This window comes from Lagopus muta, chromosome W (genome assembly GCF_023343835.1).
Source record: "Lagopus muta isolate bLagMut1 chromosome W, bLagMut1 primary, whole genome shotgun sequence".
Lineage (NCBI taxonomy): Eukaryota > Metazoa > Chordata > Aves > Galliformes > Phasianidae > Lagopus > Lagopus muta.
Window position 1 is genome coordinate 1,985,371 of NC_064471.1, and position 26,390 is coordinate 2,011,760.

Consider the following 26,390-nt stretch of genomic DNA (forward strand, 5'->3'; position numbering starts at 1 on the left):
TGCCTTACTCTTTTGATTATATTGTAATTATAACATCTTGGTTATACATATTGCAATTATAACATCTTGGTTATACACTTGGCGAGCCAGGCAGGCTGAATATTCTAAAATTAACATGTCTTTCCTGTGGAATTTCTATAAATGGGTCAAGGGGGAGAACAATACTCCCCTAGAGAAAATGATTCCAGGGCAGATCCCAGGGTTTGAGGGATCGCCCTATTACGAGTTAGCTGCCATTATTGAAAAATGGGGTCCCTTACGTGTTATGGGCAATCTCTCCCCATATCGCATGGCAGACTATTTTCAAGGACTTGGCAAGGACATTCTCATCACCAAAGAAAGACAATTGGCTGCCTCCATGGTGGCATGGCCACTATTAACCGCTTTAAATCATGCAGACTCAAGAAATAATACTTTAGAAACCGAAAATCAACTTTTGAAAGATCGCATTGAAAAGTTAGAGCACGAACTTGGCGTTTTAACGGGGAAGAAGCCAATTCTACATCTTCCTGTAAGCCAAATTCGTAATATTTCAATAAATGATGACCAGGCTCCTGAATCAACAGACTTCGTTGATCAGGACAACAAGAAATCCAAATCAGACCTTGAATGTCCAATTCAAACTGATCCATTGGAGGTCCGTCCTGTGATAACCCAAAAAACAAAAAAAGTACAGGACAGACCGGCAGGGGTGCCACCTGATCAATGGCCCCCTGCCCACACTCATTTACATGTGACAGCTCGGCCATACACAGCAACAGAATTAATGGATTTAGTACAACGATTTCGGCAGAAGCCCAGAGAAAGTGTGCCGGCTTGGTTATTGAGACTGTGGGATTCTGGGGCAGAAAGTGTCGTGGTGAATGGCCCAGAAATATCTAAGTTGGCCACCATGACTGTCCATCCTGCTCTTAGGCAAAGGTTATACGTGGGCAATCAATATCGTGATGAAAACCATTCCATACTGGAATGGTTAATGGCGGCCTGCCGTATGGTATGGCCAAATAAATCAGACATACCGTTACATACAGGTATGTGGTCCTCCATGGAGGACCTTCAGAACTATATCCGTGAACTGGGTGTAAGAGAGGCCATCTATGAAGATACATTTGATGGCCCTGATATGGTTAAATTTTCAGCAGGGATGAGAGATTTAATTCTACAACAAGCTCCCTCCCATCTGTACGGTACCTTAGTTTCAATATTAAATCCCCTTGTAGCATCAGAAGCCGTAGTCCAGCAGGTTGCCCAGTTAGTTGCCGATTTGGGAGAAACAGAACGCCTGCGGACTAGGCGCAATATTCGGTTTTTGGAGGAAGCAGAGGTCCTGCCGGTAAATAAAACCAGAATGCCGGCTACTCGAGCTCCTCGATCGGGACCCATAAGGGTATCCCGAAAACAAATGTTTAATGATTTAATTCGGGCTGGGGTCCAATTTGCTAAGATCGACCGCCAGCCCAATCACGTCCTTCTCCAGCTCTGGAGACAACTAAAGGACAATCAAAAATTCCAGAGCTACCCTAAGAAATCCAGGGTAAGAGCTATAGAAAGGGTTCCAACAACAACATGGAACCTAGAAGATTTTATTGTTCCAAACAGGAAAAAGAAGCCACCTCAGGTGTCTCGGGCCACAATGCCTGAGCCATCAGAAGCAAAAGAACTGGCCCTAGCACAATTCATGCAGTGACAAGGGGTGTTAGTCCCCGTAGGGCCTCCAGACGGGACCGGAGGCCCTATGTAGAATTAACAATTTATTGGTCCCGAAAAAATATTCAGAGAGTTATGGCATTAGTGGATACTGGAGCAGAAACATCAATTATCTATGGAGATCCAGGAAAATTTCATGGCAACAGAGTGATGATTGGTGGTTTTGGGGGACAGACTATTCCTGTCACCCAAACATGGTTAAAATTGGGGGTTGGGCGTCTCCCACCCCGGGAGTACAAGGTGTCTATTGCCCCAGTCCAAGAATACATCCTGGGCATAGACATTCTATGGGGTCTGGCTCTCCAAACAACTGTGGGAGAGTTCAGACTTCGACAAAGATGTATCAGTATCCGGGCGGTGCAGGCAATATTAAGAGGCCATGCGAAACATGAGCCTGTTTGCCTGCCAAAACCGCGCCGGATTACTAATGTTAGCCAGTATAGACTCCCGGGTGGGCAAGATGAAATATCGAGAACGGTGCAGGAATTAGAAAAAGTGGGCATTATAAGACCTGCACACAGCCCGTATAACTCCCCCATATGGCCAGTGCGAAAGTCGGATGGCACATGGAGGATGACAGTAGATTACAGAGAATTAAATAAGGTCACGCCGCCTATTCATGCGGCCGTACCCAATATTGCTTCCCTAATGGACACATTGAGTAGGGAGATAAAAACCTATCATTGTGTCCTAGATCTAGCAAATGCATTCTTCAGTATCCCAATTGCTGAGGAATCGCAAGATCAGTTTGCGTTTACGTGGGGAGGCAGGCAGTGGACCTTTCAGGTCCTGCCACAGGGGTACGTGCATTCACCAACGTATTGTCATAATCTAGTGGCGCGTGACCTGGCTGACTGGAGAAAACCTGATGATGTTAACCTATATCATTATATTGATGATCTCCTGTTGACATCCGACTCACTGGAGGTAGTAGGACAGGCAGCTGATTCATTAACTGCCTATTTGCAACAAAGGGGATGGGCTATAAATCCCCAAAAGGTGCAAGGTCCAGGCCTGTCCGTAAAATTCCTGGGGGTGGTTTGGTCAGGAAAGACCAAAGTGCTACCCAGTGCTGTTATAGATAAGGTTCAGGCATTTCCAGTCCCTACAACATCAAAGCAGCTGCAAGAGTTTCTAGGTATATTGGGTTATTGGCGTTCCTTTATACCTCACCTAGCGCAGCTGCTAAGGCCATTATACAGACTCACAAAAAAGGGGCAGCTATGGGACTGGGGGAAAGCCGAACAGGATGCTTTCCAACAAGCAAAACTGGCAGTTAAACAAGCTCAGGCATTGGGTATATTCGATCCTACCCTCCCAGCCGAGTTGGACGTTCATGTTACTCAAGATGGCTTCGGTTGGGGCCTGTGGCAGCGCCAGAGTTCTGTTCGGACCCCCATTGGTTTCTGGTCTCAGGTTTGGCACGGAGCAGAAGAAAGATACAGTATGATTGAAAAACAGTTATTGGCTGCCTATTCGGCATTACAGGCAGTAGAGCCAATAACTCAGACAGCTGCAGTTATAGTCAAGACCACTCTGCCAATTCAGGGGTGGGTGAAGGATCTGACCCACCTTCCTAAGACAGGGGTGGCCCAAGCACAAACAGTGGCACGATGGGTCGCCTATCTCAGCCAAAGGAGCAGTCTGTCTTCATCCCCCTTGAAAGAAGAACTTCAGAAGATCCTAGGCCCAGTTACATATCACAGTGATGCACCAAAAGAAATACTGGTCGCTCCACCAGAGAAGAGTCCCGTTCACGAGGGAAAATATCCTATCCCTGAAGATGCCTGGTACACAGATGGGTCCAGCAAGGGCAACCCGAGCAAGTGGAGAGCAATAGCATACCATCCTTCCACCGAGACAATCTGGTTCGATGAGGGGGATGGTCAGAGCAGCCAATGGGCAGAACTGCGAGCCGTGTGGATGGTTATAACCAAGGAACCCGGTGATGGTATCCTGAACATCTGCACAGATAGTTGGGCTGTGTACCGGGGGCTCACTCTCTGGATTGCACAGTGGGCCACCCAGGAATGGACTATCCACGCCCGACCGATCTGGGGCAAAGACATGTGGTTAGATATATGGAATACGGTCAAACACAGGACTGTACGTGTCTACCATGTTTCTGGTCATCAGCCCCTACAGTCACCGGGAAACGATGAAGCCGACACATTGGCCCGAGTTCGATGGATTGAGAATTCACCATCTGAGAACATCGCCCGCTGGCTACATCAGAAGCTACGGCATGCTGGACAAAAGACAATGTGGGCAGCTGCTAAAGCATGGGGACTGCCCATACAACTATCTGATATCGTCCAGGCATGCCAGGATTGCGACGCTTGCTCCAAGATGAGACCGAGATCGTTGCCCGAAACAACAGCCCATCTTGCTAGGGGACACAATCCTCTCCAGCGATGGCAGGTCGATTACATCGGGCCCCTTCCTCGTTCCGAAGGGGCAAGATATGCCCTGACCTGTGTCGACACTGCAAGTGGGCTACTGCAGGCCTATCCAGTACCGAAAGCAAACCAGGCATATACGATCAAGGCACTCACTAAACTGATGTCTGCCTACGGGACACCTCAAGTCATCGAGAGCGACCAAGGGACTCATTTTACTGGTGCAACGATACAGCGCTGGGCAGAAGAAAATAACATCGAATGGCGATTCCACCTGCCATATAATCCAACAGGGGCAGGCCTCATCGAACGTTATAATGGTATTCTTAAGGCTGCCCTGAAGACAGACTCCCAGTCCTTGCAGGGGTGGACAAAAAGACTGTATGAAACCCTGCGGGACCTGAATGAAAGACCTCGAGATGGCAGACCCAGTGCCCTGAGAATGTTGCAGACGACATGGGCCACCCCGCTTAGGATCCAAATTACGGGCACTGATCATCAGGTAAGACCCCAAATTGGTAATGAAAATAATCTTCTGCTCCCTGCCCCTGAAAACTTAGAGCCAGGTACCCATAAAATAAAATGGCCCTGGAAGGTGCAGGTAGGACCCAAGTGGTGTGGCCTACTTGCACCTTGGGGGAGACTATTGGAGGTGGGAGGCTCAGTAGTCCCTCCAGTAATAGGTACATGGCCTACTGATATTATGGTCAACACTCCGATCTTTATTGCTAAAGGGACCCCCATCATGTCCCTATGGCAGATCAGGACACCTCCTTTGGTGCCTGATATCGTTATGCAGCCGCAGATATCCGGCAAAAAGGTGTGGTACAGGCGGCCAGGACGTGCCCCAGTACAAGCGGAAGTGTTGACCCAAGACAGCAATACGGCCTGTATCTTGCCCTGGAGAGCAGACCTTCCCCTCCTGGTACCTGTAAAACATCTGTATTACTCCCCGTGAGTCTGTGAGCCTTCAGGACCACCGGAAGGAACAAAATGCCATCAAGCGTTCCAGTGTTGCTGTCAGATCACGTACAACACCCGGTGATGGTCTGCATGGGACTGATGGAACATAGAATGGACTTGCACCTCAGGACCTCATGCCTCCAGGCACATCATCGAGCACTGGCCCATAGAAGAGTATGGACATCCACTAATCATCACTTGTCTTGAACTGTACCAACATACGTCGCGATAAAATTGTATAAGCGTCGCGATATACCGGATCTCTGTATTAGGGAAAGCTTACCCTTTTGTTAACCTGATCATTGGTTCACGCCGTGAAGGGGTGGAGTGTATGGGAACTGCTGAGTCACGGCCTGAACCTCTGATTGATCACCTGAGGTGAGCCATGAGTCAGCCAGAGGAGCACAGGTGAAGGCAATTCACCTGTGCTGCCGGAAGGGGTGGAGCCAGGCTCCACCCCTCCTGGACCTATTTAAGAGCTGGCTACCAGAGGGGAAGGATCTCTTCTGGAGATCCTCCTCTTTGATATCTTCTAGTGAGCTCAACCCAAGGGTAAGCTCTTCTACCTATTCTCTTTTGTGATCCCTGTTTGCTGTGCCTTACTCTTTTGATTATATTGTAATTATAACATCTTGGTTATACATATTGCAATTATAACATCTTGGTTATACACCGGGCTTCCACTACTCCGCGGATTTGAATTTACCACTCCGCAGTGGGATCCTGCACCGCTGACAGACAGCCGACTCACCCCCAGGGATCATGTCGGTCGGGGTCACCATTTGTTGTAACCTTCACCCATTCGTTTTCCCTGGGAGACCGCAGCTTGGCCAATTACCGAGGTGACACCAATATGGTGAACAGCAAAATGGTGCTTTAATGGAACTAACACGTGCTTATATATGGAAAGGGGGAGGGCCTAATGCGTTACAACCCGAAGATGGCGCAAGCGCCTAATACAACAGGACATACCCATGAGACCTTGAAAAAGAGTGAATAGGTATGCCAAAGTACTGCATATGTATGTCTTAACTGTATAAATGTAGAACCTGAACTCTGAGAGCATGCCCTTCCTTGTCAAGTTGCCCAATGCACATAGTGAGGAATAAAGGAATGCCACTTTCTAACACCACATTGGAGTTAGAGAGTTTTCTTCCCAGATTTTGGATGACAGTTTAACAATTGCAGTTCTACCATGTAGGTGAAGCTTTTCAGCAATTTCAGGGAATGGTGGAATCTTTAATCAATGAAAAAAACAAATGAAATATTTAAAAGGTGAGAGGGATGTCTCATCTACTAGTTGCTTAGAGACTGTCCTGGATTAAGTCAGAAGACAGCGAAACACCACACAACCATTCACACACTCCCTCATCTGAGTGGGATAGCGGAGATACCTTTTTTATAAAAGGTAAAACCTGTGGTTTGAGATAAAGAAAGTTTAATAGCGTATTGTCATGGTTTTATGATTTTTGGTTATCAGTATTCCATATCATAACATCATGTAGTGCTGGGAGTTAAACTGGGAGTTTTAACTGAGAGTTAAAGAGTTAATGCTCCAGTACCGTGGATCATGGATAGTTCCAGGTACCTGCCCCAGAAGAGAAGAACTACATCTCCCAGAGGACTGTCCGCTGTTCTGTTACTGTTGTCTGCTCAGAGGGAAAAATAAAAACCATTCTCCGATCATGAGATACCATTTTTTTGATCTTCTGGCTCATCTCTGTTGAGGGTGCCATATTGCCTCAGCTTACTTAAAGTAAGGCCATTGGTTTTCAGACACTCTCATTTTATTTGATTAATTAGCTTCAGTTGTATGATATTGTAATATACTGTGTTATCGAGCATACCAACATCTTTTTAGTAAATTAGTAAATTAGCCTCAGATTGTTGCTGCTGTTTTGTTTTTAGGCCCATCTCCCTACCTTCTTCATACAATCATAGAATCATGGAATCATAGAATGGCCTGGGTTGAAAAGGACCATAATGATCACCTAGTTGCAACCCCCCCTGCTATGTGCAGGGTTGCAACCACTAGACCAGGCTGCCTTTTCCCCTTTTCCCTTTTTCTCTTTCCCAGGGCATGGGTCCATGGGTCCCCCCACCACATTAGTCACAGAACCGGGCAAAACCATCATTTAAACCACTGACAATCTTGGAGGAGAATGCAGGCATAGGCTGCCTTGGCTGGAAAAAAGACTTACTTTTAGAAAGAATCTCTCTTTGTGCACAGAGAGAAAACTTTATGTTTAAACTTTATATTTATATATATATTTATATATATTTTAAACTTTATATTTAAACTTTATATTTATTTATACTGGAGGTACTGAAGTCCAGGCAGACTGCCAATATTCTAGGATATTTGTAAACTTTTTGGGTGCTGCTAGCTTGCTTCTGAAAAAAATCCTTTGTCTTTTAAAACTGCTCTTCGAGGGAATGCTTTCCATCATTTTTTCTTTCCTAATGCTCAGAATGTACTGGGCCTTAATTAATTTTGCCACTCTGCTCTATGGAGCTATAAGTATATATAAGCAACTGAAAACACTGGTGGAAATACCTACCTGGTATCTGCATACGACCTGCCATACAACTCCAGAGGGAGTTGCTAATTTTACAGAACTTGTGATGCCTGAGATAAAGAAATGGACTACTATGGTAAAAGGCACCCATTATATGAGAGAATGCATGGTGGTGGAAGTGTTACACGAACCAACTTCGGTCCTGATGATCCAAACCAAGTTCATGATCCTGAGAGAGTCAGGTATACACTAAATATGTGGCATAAATTCACAAGAACTGCACCAGAAAACTACACTGGTACATAAGCAGCTATATATGGCAGAAGGCAAAGAAGGCCCCTTTAAAGTGAACTGATTTCTCAACTGCATGACTTTGAGATACATTTAACTCCTATACGAGCATATGTTTCAGCCGCTTCAAAATTAATGGAAAGACTGGACAGGCGGAAATAAGCCTCAATGGGAAAGACCGACAAAAGCACCCCATTGTGACTAGATCAGGGGCTCCATGTATACTTGGTACGGATTACCTCAGAAGGGAGTCATTTTAAAGATCACAAGGGGTATCGATGGGCCTTGGGAATAGCTGCTGTAGACACTGACAACATAAAGCAACTGTCATAGAATCATAGAATAGCCTGGTTTGAAAAGGACCATAATCACAGAATCACAGAATCACAGAATCACAGAATTGTAGGGGTTGGAAGGGACCTCCAGAGATCATCGAGTCCAACCCCCCTGCCAAAGCAGGTTCCCTACAGTAGGTCGCACAGGTAGGCATCCAGGCAGGTCTTAACCTCTCCATTGCATTCCTCTGCATTGGTGAGCACCAGGTTCAGTAAAGCTACACCTTGGGTCGGTCCACCTAATACCTGGACTAGGAAGGTATTCTCAACAGACTCCAGGAATCTCCTAGATTGTCAGCCACCTGCCGTGCTGCTATCCCAACAGATATCTGTGTAGTTTGCTTTGCCTAGTCTGTCAGAAGATCCGTCTGTTGTGGGGTTGCTACAGGTAAAAGAGAAACAGGTACCAATTGTTACAAAAAGGGCGCACAGATGGCAGTACTGATCTAACATGTATCCCTTCCTCCCCATTCATAAGTTCATTAGTCAACTAGAGAGTCAGGGAGTGATAAGCAAAACTCACTCACCTTTTAACAGACCCATATGATCAGTGCGTAAAGCCAGTGGAGAATGGAAGCTGATGGTAGACTACCGTGTCCTGAATAAAGTCACGCTCCCACTGAGTGCTGCTGTGCCAGACCTGCTACAACTCCAGTATCAGTTTTTGAGAGGTAGATTGTGTTTTTGCAGTAGAAGCTTCCAGTATTATATTATACAAACTCAAAGGAAAGAAGAAGGCCCATGAAATGTGGAAAAAGGGTCTGACTACTTGGAAAGAATACAGGAATGTTGTCAGGGTCTGCAGGGATGCGACAAGGAAGGCTAAAGCCTGCCTGGAATTAAATCTGGCAAAGGGGATAAAGGATAATAAAAAAGGTTTTTTCAAGTACATTAACAGTAAAAGGAAGACTAGGGAGAATGTGGCTCCCCTGCTAAGTGACGGGGGTGTTCTGGTAACGGGGGATGCCGAGAAGGCGGAGATACTGAATGCCTTCTTTGCTTCTGTTTTCAGTGAAAAAGCTCCCCCTCGGGAATCTGAGACCCTGGAGGTTAGTGAGAGGATCTGGGGAATGGAAGACCTCCCTTCTGTCAGGGAAGAGGTGGTCCAGGAGCGCCTAGGCAACACCAATGTTCACAAATCCATGGGACCCGATAGGATTCATCCACGGGTGCTGAGGGAGGTGGCAGAGGTGATTGCTGAACCGCTTTCTGTCATCTTTGAGAAGTCTTGGAGGACGGGGGAGGTGCCTGAAGACTGGAAGATAGCCAACGTCACCCCGGTCTTCAAAAAAGGCAAGAAGGAAGACCCAGGCAATTATAGGCCAGTCAGCCTCACCTCTGTCCCTGGAAAGGTGATGGAACAGCTTGTACTGGATGTCATCTCCAGACAACTGGAAGAAGAGGAGGTTATCAGGAGTAGTCAGCACGGGTTCACAAGGGGGAGGTCGTGCTTGACCAGCCTGGTAGCCTTCTATGATATTGTCTCTGGCTGGGTGGATAGGGGGAGAGCAGTGGATGTAGTCTACCTTGATTTCAGCAAGGCATTTGATACTGTCCCCCACGACATCCTTATAACAAAGCTGAGGAAGTGTGGGATAGATGAGTGGACAGTGAGGTGGGTTGAGAACTGGCTGACTGGCAGAGCACAGAGGGTCGTTGTTGGTGGTGCAGAGTCCGGTTGGAGGCCTGTAACTAGCGGTGTTCCTCAGGGGTCTGTGCTGGGTCCGGTCTTGTTCAACATCTTCATCAATGACCTTGATGAGGGGATAATGGCCACCCTCAGCAAGTTTGCTGATGATACGAAGTTGGGAGGATTGGCTGACATGCCTGAAGGCTGTGTTGCCATTCAGCAAGACCTGGATAGGCTGGAGAGCTGGGCAGAAAAAAACCGGATGAGGTTTAACAAAAGCAAGTGTAGAGTCTTGCATCTGGGGAGGAATAATTCCATGCACCAGTACAGGTTGGGGGATGAGCTGCTGGAGGGGAGCTCTGCGGAAAGGGACCTGGGTGTCCTGGTGGACGACAGGTTGGCCATGAGCCAGCAGTGTGCCCTTGTGGCCAAAAAGGCCAATGGCTTACTGGGGTGCATTAAAAAGAGCGTGGCCAGCAGGTCAAAGGAGGTGATCGTCCCCCTCTACTCTGTCCTGGTAAGACCTCATCTGGAGTACTGCGTCCAGTTCTGGGCTCCCCAGTACAAAAAAGACAGGGATCTCTTGGAAAGAGTCCAGCGGAGGGCCACGAAGATGGTGAAGGGCCTGGAGCATCTCCCCTATGAAGAAAGGCTGAGTGAACTGGGTCTGTTCAGCCTTGAGAAAAGGAGACTGAGAGGGGACCTGATCCAGGTCTATAAATATCTAAGGTGTGGGGGGCAGAATGGCGAGGCCGGACTCTTTTCAGTGGTGAGTGGAGACAGGACAAGGGGAAACAGCTGGAAACTGCAGCATAGGAAGTTCCGCACAAACATGCGCAAGAACTTCTTTACAGTGAGGGTGACGGAGCACTGGAACAGGCTGCCCAGGGAGGTGGTGGAGTCTCCTTCTCTGGAGATGTTCAAGACCTGCCTGGATGCCTACCTGTGCGACCTGCTGTAGGGAACCTGCTTTGGCAGGGGGGTTGGACTCGATGATCTCTGGAGGTCCCTTCCAACCCCTACAATTCTGTGATTCTGTGATTCTTTATTTTCTTTATGAAGTATATGCCTTTACTGGACTTATAACCCTCTTGTGAAGTAGCTGTTTTCCTTCCACTAAGATGAACAGAGTAAAAAAATAAAGATATGCAGCATTCTGACTGGGGTAGAATTGAGCCAGCCACAAAATAAGGCAAATATGCAGGGTGGAGAGAGACTAGCATGGGACAGAACGAACAAAATGGAAATATTGCCCTCCTATCTCCATAAAAAATTACAAAACGTACCAAAAAACAACAGGTTGGTAATGGACCTTATATGGAAATGTATCATAGCAACAGCGTCAGGGAAATTCTGAGCCTGAGATGCTCAACCAATGAGCATGCACCAGGAGAGCATTACCTGTGTCAGGTTTAGAGTATATAACAAAATGAATTTTGATGACCGGTACGCAATTTCTCCCTTGCCAATAGGGGGTATGCGCATGTTATTGCAGTTAACGAATAAACTTTGCTTCTATCACTAAGATCCTTGCCTAATCTGAAATTTTTGACTTTGAGTGTTTCTCACAAATTTGGTGCTGAAACCCGAGAAACCAATGTCACCTGCGGTGGATCTCTGCCTCTACAGCACAGGACGGTGCACCCCGTTCTTATTTCTGTGGTCCTGTGGGTTAGTGGTGGTGATTCATTGAGGAGCCAGCTGCGGACCTGAGGCTATTTTTAGGAGGCAAGATCGGTGAACAGCTGGGGGATAGGGACAGACAGTGGGCAAGTGGGCACTGCGGTTTTGTGAGACTGACCTGATAATACCGGGCAACTCTGTGCACAGACCAAGGTAAGAACAATCATTTGTGGATTAAGTATTGCCTTGGAGGTCGAGGTCTGGGACTCTTATGCTGTATGTGAACGTCTTGCAAAGTGAGTTGCTTGATGGTACACCTCATTTCCTAGAACCAAGAATTGGGCATGTGCGATGCTGCAGAAGGGTGGTTTCTGCAGTAGTATGACCATAGGTTGCTGAGAGAAATGGGGACTAAGAGTTCCAAGGTGGGGGATGGAGAAAGGGCCCCTGGAGCAGTGCCTGCCATATGTCTTTTATGAAATATGTTGAAAAATTGGAAAAGAAATTAAAGAACCAGCGATAAGTATAAACAGAAAACAATTAGGTATTGCATTGTTGTGTGGCCTAAAGAACCAAGTTTAAGGAAATCATTTTTTTGGCCGAGATATGGATCTAGTGAAGATTGGGTATGTCAGGCTCTGAACGTGCATGTGAATAGTAAAATGCCTTTTTCATCAGAAGAGTCTGCATATGCTGCTTGTTGGATTCAGGGAGTGCAGCAATTAATCATGGCTAGACGAAATTCCGTAGATAAGGAAGAACAGAGAAATTCCAGATGGGATTCTTTAAACAGCCTACCTCCTCTTGGAGCTGTCCCTATGGTGGAACAGCATCCCCCCCCTTACAATCCTGGTTCTGAGCCAAGTCCTGTAATTGAAGAAAGAAAGATGACAGAGTGGAGGACATTGGCCTTGATCACCCCCCTAACAGCCCACCTGAACAGAGCTCTGTGACTAATGCTGAACCTAAAAAGGAAAAATTTCACCGGCTTAGGAAAGAATTGGAACAATGCAAAAGAGATATAATTTTTCCCTTTCCTAGAACTAACTCCACTAACTCCGCTGACACTCCTATGTACCCCCTCAGGGAAGTTCCAATGTTAACAGGAATAGGGTATGTGAATGCCCCACTCACTAGTGGAGAGGTAAGAAATTTTAAAAGTGAAATTAAACCTTCAGTGGAAGATCCTATTGGATTAGCAGAGCAGTTTGATCAATTATTGGGGCCAAATTTTTATTCATGGGATGAGATGATGTCCATCCTGAGTATGTTGTTTAATGGGGAGGAAAGAGGAATGATTAGATGAGCTGCTATGCAGGAATGGGAGAAAATGCACACTCCGGGTGCAGAGGCGGTACCAGCTGAAGTGATATACCCGTTAACAGATCCATCATAATAATTATGATGATAGGGTACATATGAGGGATCATCCGGGAACTAATAATCTTAGGGAGCAGTGCCTTGGTCTCCGAATTTTGCTAAAGCTTTTGAAATTCAGCAAGGTAAATATGAAACACCAAGTGAATTTTTGGAGAAACTAAGGGATAGAATACAGAGGTACTCAGGGCTGGATCCTGATGATCAAGTCGCACAGGAAGTACTGAGGGTCCATTTTGTCACTAAATCCTGGTCAGACATACAAAAGGGACTGCAGAAAATAGAAGGGTGGCATGAGCAGCCATTAGTGAATATCTTGAGAGAAGCACAGAAGGTGTATGTTAGGAGAGAGGAAGAGAAGCAAAGACAAAAGACGAAAATGATGGTTGCTGCAGTGGATCAAGTGATAAAACAGAAAATGGAGAATTGGCAAAAGAGAGGTTCCCAAGGGAATCAGTACTCAAGGGGCAGTTGGGATAAAAGGAATAAAAACAGAAATAGGGAAGTGAGGAGGTCATTTCCTGTACCTCCAGAGAAGAAACCAGCAACAAGAAAATGCTTTTGCTGTGGAAAGGAAGGCTGCCCTATAAGGAGGTGTCCTGAGTTAGAAAAGGAAGAGCGATTAATTGCTGTTATGAATGAAGACTAGGGGTGTCAGGGGCTTCCTGAAAGTTGGTCCCACAAAGAGCCCTTGATAAATTTGGAAGTGGGACCTAATAAGGAAGTAGTATTTTTAGTGGATGCGGGGGCAGCTAGGTCATCTTTAACTTACAAAATACCAGGACTTAATTTAACTGGGAACACCTTAAGAATAACGGGGGTTGAGGGATCAGAAATGATAGCTCCACTTTTTGAGACCACAGAATTAAAATGAAAAGATAAAATAGTTATGGGGCAATTGTTATATGTGCCGGAAGCGGGGACCAATTTACTGGGGAGAGATTTAATAGTTAAATTAGGATTGCAGTTGAAAACTTGTGAAACAGGAATAAAAGTGTCAGTGAATGCGTTAACAGCTGATGATGAAAGATGAAAAAGAAATAAATCCAAAGGTGTGGGCAGGGGAAGGAAACAGGGGTGGACTTGGAATTACTCCATTAAAAATAACTGTCCAAGAAGGGAGAGAGCCTGTGAAACAGTGCCAATATCCCATACCCTTAGAAGGGAGAATGGGTTTAAAGCCTGTAATACAGACATTGGTTAAGGATGGTCTTCTGGAAACTTGTATGTCACTTTATAACACTCCAATTCTGCTGGTATGGAAGGTAGACGGCATGTATCGAATGGTGCAAGATTTAAGAAAAATCAATGAAATAGTTCTCAAGCGGCACCCCTATACCCTAATGAGTCAGATCCCACACAAACATAAGTGGTTTAGTGTAATAGACCTAAAAGATGCTTTCCTTTGGACTGAGAGAGTAGAGATCTTTTAGCCTTTGAATGGGAGGATCCAGAAACGGGATGAAAGCAGCAATATAGGTGGACTGTTACACCCCAAGGGTTCACAGAATCACCTAATCTATTTGGACAAGCGCTGGAGAAAGTTTTGAGAAAGTTTCAGGCTGGAGAAGAGGTAAAGTGGTTACAGACTAGAGAAGAGGTGAAGTTGTTAGAGTATGTGGATGATTTGCTGATTTGTGGGACAGAGGAGTCCAAAGTAAAAGAGATTACAAATAAACTCCTGAACTTCTTGGGGGAACATGGGCTAAGGGTGTCTAAAAAGAAACTGCAGTATGTGGAAAAAGAAGTCAGATAACTTGGACATGTGATTTCTGAGGGGAAACAGAGAATAAATTCTGAAAGAATTCAAGGCATTGTGTAGTTTCCTCTGCCTGGGACAAAGAGGGAGTTGTGGAAGTTTCTGGGTTTAATTGGATACTGCAGAATATGAATAGAAGCATATGCACAGAAAACAAAGAGATTGTATCTCATACTATCAGAGGAGGAACCCAACATATTAAAATGGACAGAAGAGGAAAAAGAATTAGTAGAAGTAATGAAACAGGACTTAATCACAGCACCAGTGTTAGAACTGCCTGCTTTAAGGAAACCATTTCACCTTTTTGTAACTGTCAGTGAAGGAGCTGCCTTAGGAGTTCTAACACAAAAATGAGGAGACAAAAGAAAACCTACTGCATATTTGTTTAAGCTATTAGACCTTGTATCTTGAGGTTGACCCAAATGTGTCCAGGCACTAGCAGCAACTGCCTTATTGGTAGAAGAAAGCAGGAAATTGACCTTCGGGGGGGCAGTTAATTGTTGTCACTCCTCATCAAGTAAAAACAATTCTCACTCAGAAAGCCAGGAGATGGCTGATGGATTCTAGAATACTTAAATATAAAACAATATTGACTGAAAAAGATGATATGATTATAATTACAAGCTCTATCACAAATCTTGCTTCCTTCTTAATTAAGGGAAGTGAAAACACCATGGATGTGGAACATAACTGCCTGGACTTAATAAATTTTCAAAGATAAGGTTGGATTTACAGGGATTTACCTTTGGATGAAGGAGAAAATCTGTTTATAGATGGATCATCTACAGTGATAAATGGGAAGTGGTGCAATGGTTATGCAGTTGTTGAAGGAGCAGAAATGAAAGTAGAAGAAATGGGAAATTTGCCTAGTAGTTGGTTGGATCAAACCTGTGAACTGTTTGCCTTAAATCAAGCTCTGTGGCTGTTACAGGGGAAACGGGGAACTATATGCACAGATTTGAGATATGCATATGGAGTAGTACATACATTTGGAACAATTTGGGAAGAGAGAGGTTTGATAAACATTAGAGGAAAGGAAGTGGCACGTGAAGAACTAATCAGACAGGTTTTGGAAAACCTGTTACTGCCTGAAGAGATTGCTGTAGTACATATAAAGGGACATCAAAAAGGTGATTCCCTGGAAGCACAAGGAAACCAAACGGCAGATGAAAAAGCAAGGGAGGCTGCTTTGCAGTCAGAAAGGGTAATGAAAATGTCACAGGTGCCTGAGATAAAGCCTCCACCTGAAAATCAAATCTTCAGTGAGAAAGAGAAAGCAACTTTTGGAGTTAGAAGTAAAGGAGTCAGGAGGACGGTGGATTCTCCCTGATGGTAGGGAAATGGTAAACAAACAAGTAATGAGAGAAATTGTAACTCTTCTGCATCAGGGAAGTCATTGGGGAGTGCAAGCAATGTGTGATGCTGTATTGAGGAAGTATCTGTATGTAGGATTGTACAAAACAGCAAAGCAGATATGCAATAGCTGTGTAACATGTCAGCAAATAAACAGGAAGGCTATGAGAAAACAGCCCCCGGGTGGAAGGGAACCAGGACTTAGACCTTTCCAAAGTACAGAAGTAGATTTTACTGAACTACCTAAGGTAGGAAGGTTCAAGTATCTGTTAGTATTAATACATCACTTGTCGGGTTGGGTAGTGTCGTGGTTCTATGGTTTTTTTTTTTTTTTTTATGGTTTCAGTATTCCACATCAAAACATCATGTAGTGTACGGGGTATTAAAGTGTCACTCCCCCAGTCCCAGGTACCTATCCCTGTACATTACAGAAGTCACGGGATCTGGCCCGTCCGGGTGGGGGGGGCGCTCTCTTGCTGCCTGGCAGTGGGGTCTGGAGGGTGCTTTCCTAGCCGTTCCAAGCTTTTCAGGTTTGAATCGGTCCCGGGAACTCTCTCTCTCTTATCTTGTCTGATTTATTAATCTCAATTTCAATTGAATTGTATATATTGTGTTATTTTGTATTCCAATATTATAGTAAAATAAGTTTTCCTCCATAGATTGTTGCCGCTGCTTTTTCCCTCCCTTCCTTCCTTCCCATTTTTGTGGGACTGGGGTGGAGGGGGGAGGGCAGAGGCCTGTCGCCCCTGTCACGGACATAGATTGATCTGGTCAACTCCGTGACAGATTTTTGGCGCCCAACGTGGGGCGACTGCTTTTTAGCTTTTAGAACAAATCTCTTTTTCTCTCTGGTCTTAGAGAGCTTTGTTAAGGAGCATTATCAGTAGTACAGGTTTCTGTGCTGGAAAACCTGACCTTGAAAGATTAGGCGTACTGCCAGTGTTCTGGGATATTTGTAAACTTTCAGCACTACTTAGTCTGAGTAGTGCCTTTTTTTCTTTTTTTTTTTTTCCCTCCTCTTGGTAGCTTCAATTCATTAACCCTTTTTTAGCAAGCGCCAGCGATGAACCCACTCGTTATCCTGGGGGGGCTGGGTAAAGGATTAAAAGCAATGGTGTTAGTCACAACCTACTGGCCAATAATCCATCTCACAGTTATGTGTTGTGGAATTGCATTCATATATAACGACCTAAGGGCACTGATGGAGACACCTATGTTTTACCTACTTGCAATGAGGTATGATTTGAACTTTGGCATCTACATCCCAGAAGGAATGGCTAATTTCACAAACAACTACATCCCAAATGGAATAGCTAATTTTACAAACAACACGATGTTCAGACCAGTCTCCGGGTTTTCTTCTCGGTTTGTCAAACGTTTTTTGAATCCTGAATTAATACTCATGTTGTTGTTCATGTCATCAGTTTTCCTGAATGTATTCCTATGCATTCGTATTAAGGGAAAGGAGTCTCCTCCAAAACCAGAGAATGATGATTGGCAGGGAATATGGAGAGGTTTAGGAAAGGTTTTAGAAGCATGGGGACCCGCAGTGTCATGGGATTTTACTCTTGAACACCTGTGGGATCCTGAGAAACTAAGCCAGTATTTGAGTCAGGGACTATGCGGCTTACATAAATCTAAGGAGGTACAACTTATTTGGGGTTTGGCTTGTGCTTACCGTGCCCTATATAATACCATTCTGGAGAGAGAGAGTTTCCGAGCTGAGGTTCAAGCCAAAGGGGAAAATCCCCAAGTCAAATCTAATCAATCACAGGAGACACCAGTAACAATACCGGTTGCTCCTGTGGAGGGCAAGAAATGGAAACGAGTGTCTTCGCGTCTTCAACGAAAAAGAGAAGAGGAGGAGGAGGAGATGGAGGAAGATCCAGGCGAGGGGCCCTCCTCAGAACCACCACCATCGTGAAAGGCAAAAGGGAAAACGAAGAGACATGCAGAAGAGAGTGATGAGGAGGAAGTCTCTATTACTACTCGCCGGCCTCTAAAGATGACTGAAATCCAAGGTTCAAGAAAGGAGTTTACACGGCACCCGAATGAAACTCTTGTTTCCTGGTTGGTTCGCTGTTGGGACAGTGGGGCCCATAGCTTGTCTCTGGATGGTAACGATGCTCGCCAACTAGGTGCCATTGCCAGAGATCCAGCTATTGACAGAGGAATTAGTCGATGTTCAGATGAGGCTGCCACCCTCTGGGAATGAGTGTTAATAGCCGTGAAGGAAAAGTATCCCTTCAAAAACGGCTTGAAGATTGCGATGAAAAAATGGGATACAGTTGAAAAGGGTATCCAGTATTTGAGGGAAATAGGCGTGGTGGAAATGTTGTATGACTCTAACTTTGTTCCTAACCACCCACGCCAAGACCGTGACCCTGAAAAAGTGAGGACGATGCCTGAGATATGGCAGAAACTTCTGACAACAGCCCCGGACAACTATGCCTCTACACTAATGTCAACGTGTGACAGATACAGGGAACAACAGAGAACACCCTTAATTCATGATTTAATACCAATGCTCCAGAACTATGAAAAATTGCTGTCCCCAATTCATGCTGCTGTTGCTGCTATTTCTCAAATGATGGACCAACTGAATGAAGTGCAAAAGCAAATGTCTCACCTGATTAACCGTGACAAAACGTTAGCAGTGTCAGAGACGCTTGATGAAGATCAGGATAATCAAATGATCAATTGATTATCTCAGAAGGGGGCATTTCAAGGATCCTAAGGGGTATCGATGGGCCTTTGGAATAGCTGCTGTGGACACAGACAACATTAAGCAGCTGTCTGTTTTGCCTGGCCTGTCAGAAGATCCATCTGTTGTGGGGCTGCTGCGAGTAAAAGAGCAACAGGTACCGATTGCTACAAAAACGGTGGACAGGCGGCAATACCGCACCAACAGGGATTCCTTGCTCCCCATTCATAAGTTGATTCGTCAACTAGAGAGCCAGGGAGTGATCAGCAAAACTCACTCGCCTTTTAACAGCCCCATATGGCCAGTGCGTAAAGCCAGTGGAGAATGGAGGCTGACGGTGGACTACCGTGGCCTGAATGAAGTCACACCCCCACTGAGTGCTGCTGTGCCGGACATGTTAGAACTCCAGTATGAACTGGAGTCAAAAGCGGCCAAATGGTATGCCACCATTGACATTGCTAATGCCTTCTTTTCCATTCCTTTGGCCAAAGAATGTAAGCCACAGTTTGCTTTCACATGGAGGGGCATTCAGTATATCTGGAACCGTTTGCCCCAGTGGTGGAAACACAGCCTGACCATTTGCCATGGGTTGATCCAAACTGTATTGGAACAGGGCAGTGCTCCTGAGCACCTGCAGTACATTGATGACATCATTGTGTGGGGCGATACAGCAGAAGTAGTCTTTACGAAAGGAGAGCGAATAATCCAAATTCCTCTGAGTGCTGGTTTTGCTATTAAGCGAAGCAAAGTGAAAGGACCTGCCCAGGAGATTCAGTTCCTAGGTATAAATTGGCAAGATGGCCGCCGTCACATCCCGACAGATGTGGTCGACAAAATCACTGCTGTCTCCACCCACTAGCAAAAGAGAGACACAATCTTTTCTGGGTGCAGTGGGCTTTTGGAGAATGCATGTTCCAAACTACAGCCTCATTGTAAGCCCCCTTTATTATGTGACGCGAATGAGAAATGAGTTTACATGGGGCCCTGAGCAGCAGCAGGCTTTTGAACAGATTAAACAGGAGATAGCCCGTGCCGTGGCCCTAGGGCCAGTACAGATGGGACAGGGCATAAAGAACATCCTCTATACTGCTGCTGGAGAGAACGGTCCCACTTGGAGTTTGTGTCAAATATCCTCGGGAGAGACCCAAGGCTGACCCCTGGGATTGTGGAGTCGAGCCTTCAGGGGGTCGGAAGAGGGCTACACTCCAACTGAGAAGGAGATCTTAGCCGCTTATGAGGGGGTTCGGGCTGCTTCTGAAGCAGTCGGTACTGAAACACAGCTCCTTCTGGCACCTCGACTGCCAGTGCTGAACTGGATGTTTAAAGGAAAGGTTCCCTCCACCCATCATGCTACTGATGCCACTTGGAGCAAGTGGATTGCACTGATTACACAACGAGCACGGATGGGGAATCTCTGCCGTCCAGGAATCCTAGAGGTCATCATGGACTGGCCTGAAGGTAAAAAGTTTGGAACACCACCAGGAGAAGAGGTATCACGTGTTAGAGAGGCCCCACCATACAATGAACTACCAGAAAATGAAAAGAAATATGCCCTGTTCACAGATGGATCGTGTCGTATTGTGGGAAAGCATCGCAGATGGAAATCTGCTGTGTGGAGCCCCACACGACAAGTTGCAGAGGCCACTGAAGGGAAAGGAGAATCAAGCCAATTTGCAGAGGTAAAGGCTGTCCAACTGGCCTTAGATGTCGCTGAACGAGAGAGGTGGCCAGTGCTCTATCTCTACACTGACTCATGGATGGTAGCAAATGCCTTATGGGGGTGGTTACAGCAGTGGGAGCAAAATAAGTGGCAAAGAAGGGGTAAACCTATTTGGGCTGCTGAACTGTGGAAAGACATTGCTGCCCGAACAAAGAGTATGGTTGTAATGGTGCGCCATGTAGATGCTCATGTGCCCAAGAGTCGGGATACTGAAGAACAGCAAAATAACAATCAGGTAGACCGAGCTGCCAGAATTGAGGTGGCTCAAATCGACCTGGACTGGCAGAACAAGGGTGAATTATTCCTAGCTCGGTGGGCCCATGAGACCTCAGGTCATCAAGGGAGAGATGCAACATACAAATGTGCTAGAGACCGAGGGGTGGACTTAACTATGGATGCCATTGCACAGGTTATTCATAACTGTGAAACATGCACCCCAATTAAACAAGCCAAGAGGATGAAACCTCTGTGGGAGTAAGGGCGATGGCAAAAGTATAAATATGGGGAGGCATGGCAGGTTGATTATATCACCTTGCCACGATCTCACAATGGTAAGCATTATGTGCTTACTATGGTGGAGGCAACCACTGGGTGGCTTCATCAAAACATCATGTAGTGTACGGGGCATTAAAGTGTTAATGCCCCACTTCCAGGTACTTATCCCTGTACATTACAGAAGTCACGGAATATGGCCCTTCTGGGTGGCGGGGGGCGCTTTCTCACTGCTTTGCAGTGGGTGCTGGAGGGTGCTTTCCTAGCTCTTCCATGCTTTTCAGGTTTGAATCGGTCCCGGGAACTCTTTCTCTCTTATCTTGTCTGACTTATTAATCTCAATTAAGTTGTATATAAACTTGTTTTGTATTCCAGTATTATAGTAAAATAAGTTTTCCTCCATAGATTGTTGCCGCTGTTCTTTTCCTCCCTTCCTTCCTTCCTTCCCATTTTTTGTGGGACTGGGGTGGGGGGTGAGGGCAGAGGCCTGTTGCCCCCTGTCACGGACGTAGATTGATCTGGTCAACTCTGTAACAAAATATAAACTCATATAATAGAAGCCACTTTGCTTTACTCATCCCACAGGGGCTAATTTGAACTGCAGGAATTAAGTGGGAGTTCCATACTCCATGGCACCCCCCCCCACACCCCCCCTTCTTCAGGGAAAGTAGAACGAATGAATCAGACTATGAAAAAGCACTTGTCAAAATTGATTTTAGAGACCAAATTAGCTTGGACAAATGTTTAGCTCTAGCCCTTCTTAGAATATGAACCGCTCCCAGAAAAAGACTTAGGAGTATCACCATACTAAATGTTGTTTGGTTTGCCATACTTGGGAGCGAGTGGTGAGATGCCCACTCTCGAAACCAAGGATAAGTTTCTTAAGAACTCTATACTTGGGCTGTCTGTTTCTCTGTTATCCCTCAAGGAACGTGGACTGTTGGCTCAAACTCCACCTCTGGAATTTCCAGTGCACTCATTCTGTTCTGGAGGCTGGGTCCTAATACACACATGGAAGGAGTCAAAGCTTCAGCCTGAGTGGGAAGGACCGTTTCCGGTACTGCTGATCACTGAAACAGCAGTGAGGATGGCAGAGAAAGGGTGGACTCACTGCACACGAGTAAAGGCCTCTGCACATCCCGACATTGGGGAAAAGAAGAATCACCAGGATGCAAGGATTAACAGACTAATGAATATAACCTGTGACTGGGAAGAAGTACTGACATATATTGAATGGGATTGTCCTCAAACAGGGTTGTTAATTTTTTTGATTGTGCATTCATATTTGAGATGCTAATTTTTAAACCAAAATTTCCAAGTTTCTATTAAGAAAGAGTATTAGAACAAGATATTGTAAACCAATCTGTTGTTTTAAACTATACATTGACAAAAAAAAATTGGACAAACTAAATTTGCAATGAAGGAGGCAATATTTCTATTAATTATAATAGGAAAAGTCAGTAGTCAAAGAAAGAGAGCTAACATGGCCATGGCAACATGGACATACACAATATACTGCAAGTACAATGAGTAATCCAGCCAATACCAAATATAGGGATTTAAGCTTAACCACTGTAGTCTTGCATGGAAGCCAAGTATATTCGAAACAGGAATGGACTTGGGATAAATCTAAGCAAGTAATCTCCTTAATTGGAAAGATTGGAGAAGAAATCCAAGTAGGATAAAATGAAAAATGGAACTTAGGAAAAGCATCCCAGATAACAATAGTCTCTGTAAGGGATTTATGAATAGGCAACAGGTGTGCTGTGCCAACCAAAGACCAGATTGTTGGCAGAACTTCACACTAATAGATCCGGTATTTGAAGTTTGTCACTGGTCTAGACAGAACTTTGAACTGTCATTTATGTCTAAAATAGATGTCCTCACAACCACCCCCGTCCCTACCATGACAATCTCCTTTTTGGAAGATGTCTTCTCCTCAGAATCCAGATCACTCGGGTCATTTGTGACCAACAGAGTTCCTGAGTGATCCTGGTCACATGCCCATATCAATCATACCAGAACCGTGGGAATGCATCCCAGGGACAAGCATTTGAACCCGGCCACTGTAGCAATGCATGGGGCTGAAATGTAGTCAGAACAAGAGTAGAGATGGAATGATACCTATCAAACAGCCAGAATTCACTCAGTACTGGGAGAAAAAATACGAATTGGCTTCTGAGTGATTAGTTGATCTGCTTATCGCAGACCCACTGAAATTGAAGTCTTGTATACTGATGGGGTTAAACCGGAAAATCCTAAGAATGAAGATTTTTATTGATACAAGATGATAGAGTTAGAACAAGACTGCTGGTATTACTTCACCTATACAAAACCACTATTTATATATTGCAAATGGGGATATAAAGGTGCAGAATTGATATTTGATTTTATGGTTGATACCCGAGATGTATGGCAACCATGTACCACAGGATGGCCATGGACTAATGCCTATGTTGCCCAAGTAGGGCAAGTGCCAATCTTGCAGTGTCTGCAGTGATACTGAGAAATAATAACACAGTTTCTGGACAGGAATGGAAAATAAAGGAGGAGGATGAACATCGACAGATTCCAACTGTGACTGGAAACGATGGAGAAACTGTTTCGATAGGGTGTTGGTTTGAAAATGACACTGAATATGCAGCTGTGTCTCAGATCACTGTCAAGTACGACTGTCACAGAGCTATCTAGATCAATCTATGCCCATGACTGGGTGGCAGTTGGCCCGTGGGTCCCTTGGCCCTAAAAATGGAAAGGGAAAAAGGGAGGGGTAGGGAGATGGGAGCCAGACTCAAAAGAAAAACAACGGCAACTATCTAAGGGGGAAAACTTAGTTTACTAACTATGATATCGGAATACAAGATAACACAATACAATACAATCTAATTGAAATTGAGACTAATAAATCAAATAAAATAGGAGAGAGAGTTTTCTGAAACTGAGCAAACCTGAAGGCTCGTGGCTTGGAAGCACACCCACACCCTCTGCAAGGCAGTGAGGGAGAGAGAGAGAACAAGATCCCGTGACTACCATGACGTATCTTCCTCTCTGACCATGAAGTCCTCTGGGACATGTAGTTCTTCTCTGTGCTCCACATGGTGTCATGATGTGAAATGCCAATAGCAAAATTACAAAACCATGACATTCCACCCCTTATTCTACATCACTACATCATGCTTTATATATATATATATACACACATAGAATTACTGACTGCACTCCCCCAACATCAAATTCCCTTGTACACATTGAACATACCCATCTTTCTGCATCACCCACCAAGTGGACACGGGTCCCTGGGCAAAAACAGTACCACGGAGAGGTTTACCCTTTACAGAAGCTGAAAGGACCCAAACTGCTTTTCCTAACATGTTCTTTACACGTACTACAGGGACTTTATCTCCCTCTACAGTATGTAGGGAGCTGGATTGGGTAGGATCATAATGGCTGATAAATCCTCTAGTACTGACCAAGTAGCTACCTTCTGCCAAATGCTTCTCCCAGCGCTTAAATGTTCTGCCACAAATTGCTTTCAACATGGTTTTTAACAACCCATTGTAGCGTTCAATTTTACCAGAAGCTGGTACATGATAGGGAATACGGTAAATCCACTCGATGCCATGATCTTTGGCCCAAGTATTTACAAGAGAATTTTTGAAATGAGTCCCATTATCTGACTCAATCCTTTGTGGGGTGCCATGTCGCCACAGGACTTGTTTCTCGAGACCCAGTATGGTGTTTCGGGCGGTAGCATGGGGTACTGCATAGGTTTCAAGCCACCCAGTAGTTGCCTCCACCATGGTAAGCACATAACGAATTTGCTACTCCGAGATCGTGGCAAGGTGATATAATCAACCCGCCACGCCTCCCCATATTTATACTTTTGCCATCGCCCTTCCCCCAAGAGAGGTTTTCATCCTCTTGGCTTGTTTAATTATGGCACGTCATCAATAACCTGTGCAATAGCATCCATAGTTATGTCCACCCCTTGGTCTCTAGCCCACTTATATGTTGCATCTCTTCCTTGGTGGCCCAATTCCTTAAATCATGCTGAAATAAGAAATAATACGTTAGAGAATGAAAATCAGCTTTTGAAAGACCGTATTGAAAAATTAGAGCAAGAACTTGGCGTTTTAACAGGGAAGGAACCAATTCTGCATCTTCCAATAGGCCAAGCTTGTAACATTTCAATAAACAATGACCAGACTCCTGAATCAACAGACTTCGTTGATCAGGAAAACAAGAAATCCAAATCAGACCTTGAATAGCCAATTCTGACCCATCCACTAGAAGTCCCTCCTGTCGTAACCCAGAAAACAAAAAAAGTGCAGGACAGACCAGCAGGGGTGCCGCCTGATCAGTGGCCCCCTGCCCAGACTCATTTACGGCCTGGCCATACACGGCAACAGAATTGATGAGCTTAGTACAGCGATTTCGGCAGAAGCCTAGAGAAAGTGTGCTGGCTTGGTTATAAAGACTGTGGGATTCTGGAGCAGGAAGTGCTTTGGTGAATGGCCCGGAAATAGCCGAGTTGGCCACCATGACTGTCCATCCTGCTCTCAGGCAGAGGTTATATGCAGTTAATCAATATCTTGATGTAAACCATTCTGTAATAGAATGGTTAATGGTGGCCTGCTGTATGGTATGTCCAAATAAATCTGATATACCTCTACATATCAGGATGTGGTCCTCCATGGAGGACCTCCAGATTTATATCTGTGAACTAGGTGTAAGGGAAGCTATCTATGAAGTCACATTTGATTGCCCTGATATGGTTAAATTCTCAGCAGGGATGAGAGATGTAATTCTACAGCAAGCTCCCTCTCATCTGTATGGTACTTTAGTCTCTATATTAAATCCCCTGGTGGCCTCAGAAGCTGTAGTTCAGCAGGCTGCCCAGTTAGTGGCTGACTGTCTCGCTCCAATTTATAGTAGGGAGATGAGTTTCTTTTAATATCTGTATACCCGGCGTGAGATTAAGAAACAACGGTTCATATGTTAGTCCAACCAGTTTATTACAAATCCTAATCAGGGAGACGGGGAAGGGAAGGAATGTGAAAGAAAAGGTAAGAAAGAAGCAAGAATAGCGTAAAACGGGGATAGTCACCACCAATATCCAGCAGTGGTCCCGTTGCACGACGTGTGAAGGTCTGAGGCAAAAGCAGCGGGGGGGGAGCACCAGAGTGGCTGGCCTTGGGCAGCAAGCAGGTATCGGCAGGCAGTTATGGAGCCAATCCAGGATGAAGCAGCAACACTCAGGCAGCAGGCCCAGGAGAGTCCGTCAGCATGCAGGCATCACTACGCATCACTACGTGAGGAGTCTGTTAGTCAGGAATCCTCTGTTCTTCTTCATGAGGAATCTGTTGCCAGAAACCTCTGTTCTTCATGAGGAATCTGTTGCCAGAAAACCTACCCTCATGGTTTTCCGTTCCTCTTTTATCCTCCTTGTTCTCCTGCCTACATGACAAGGAAGGGTCTAGAGCAAGAGTCATTGAGTACTCCCTTAGATGGCCCTCAT

The 26,390-nt window shown here is 45.2% G+C and overlaps 2 protein-coding genes across 4 annotated transcripts in view; one reads left to right on the forward strand and one right to left on the reverse strand.

Moving 5' to 3' along the window:
- Positions 1 to 5,737, forward strand: part of LOC125686416 (uncharacterized) — a 269,413-nt gene extending 263,676 nt beyond the window's left edge. For 2 of the 3 annotated variants that reach the window (XM_048930379.1, XM_048930378.1), the window contains one exon: positions 2,846 to 5,737. In XM_048930379.1, the coding sequence (XP_048786336.1) occupies positions 3,154 to 5,064 (1,911 nt within the window). In that variant the 5' untranslated portion in view covers positions 2,846 to 3,153 and the 3' untranslated portion in view covers positions 5,065 to 5,737. Of the gene's footprint in view, positions 1 to 2,706 lie in introns of all 3 variants that reach the window. The other variant, XM_048930377.1, reaches the window with a different exon arrangement.
- Positions 1 to 26,390, reverse strand: part of LOC125686398 (zinc finger SWIM domain-containing protein 6-like) — a 522,860-nt gene that overhangs the window by 290,045 nt on the left and 206,425 nt on the right. The window lies entirely within an intron of this gene.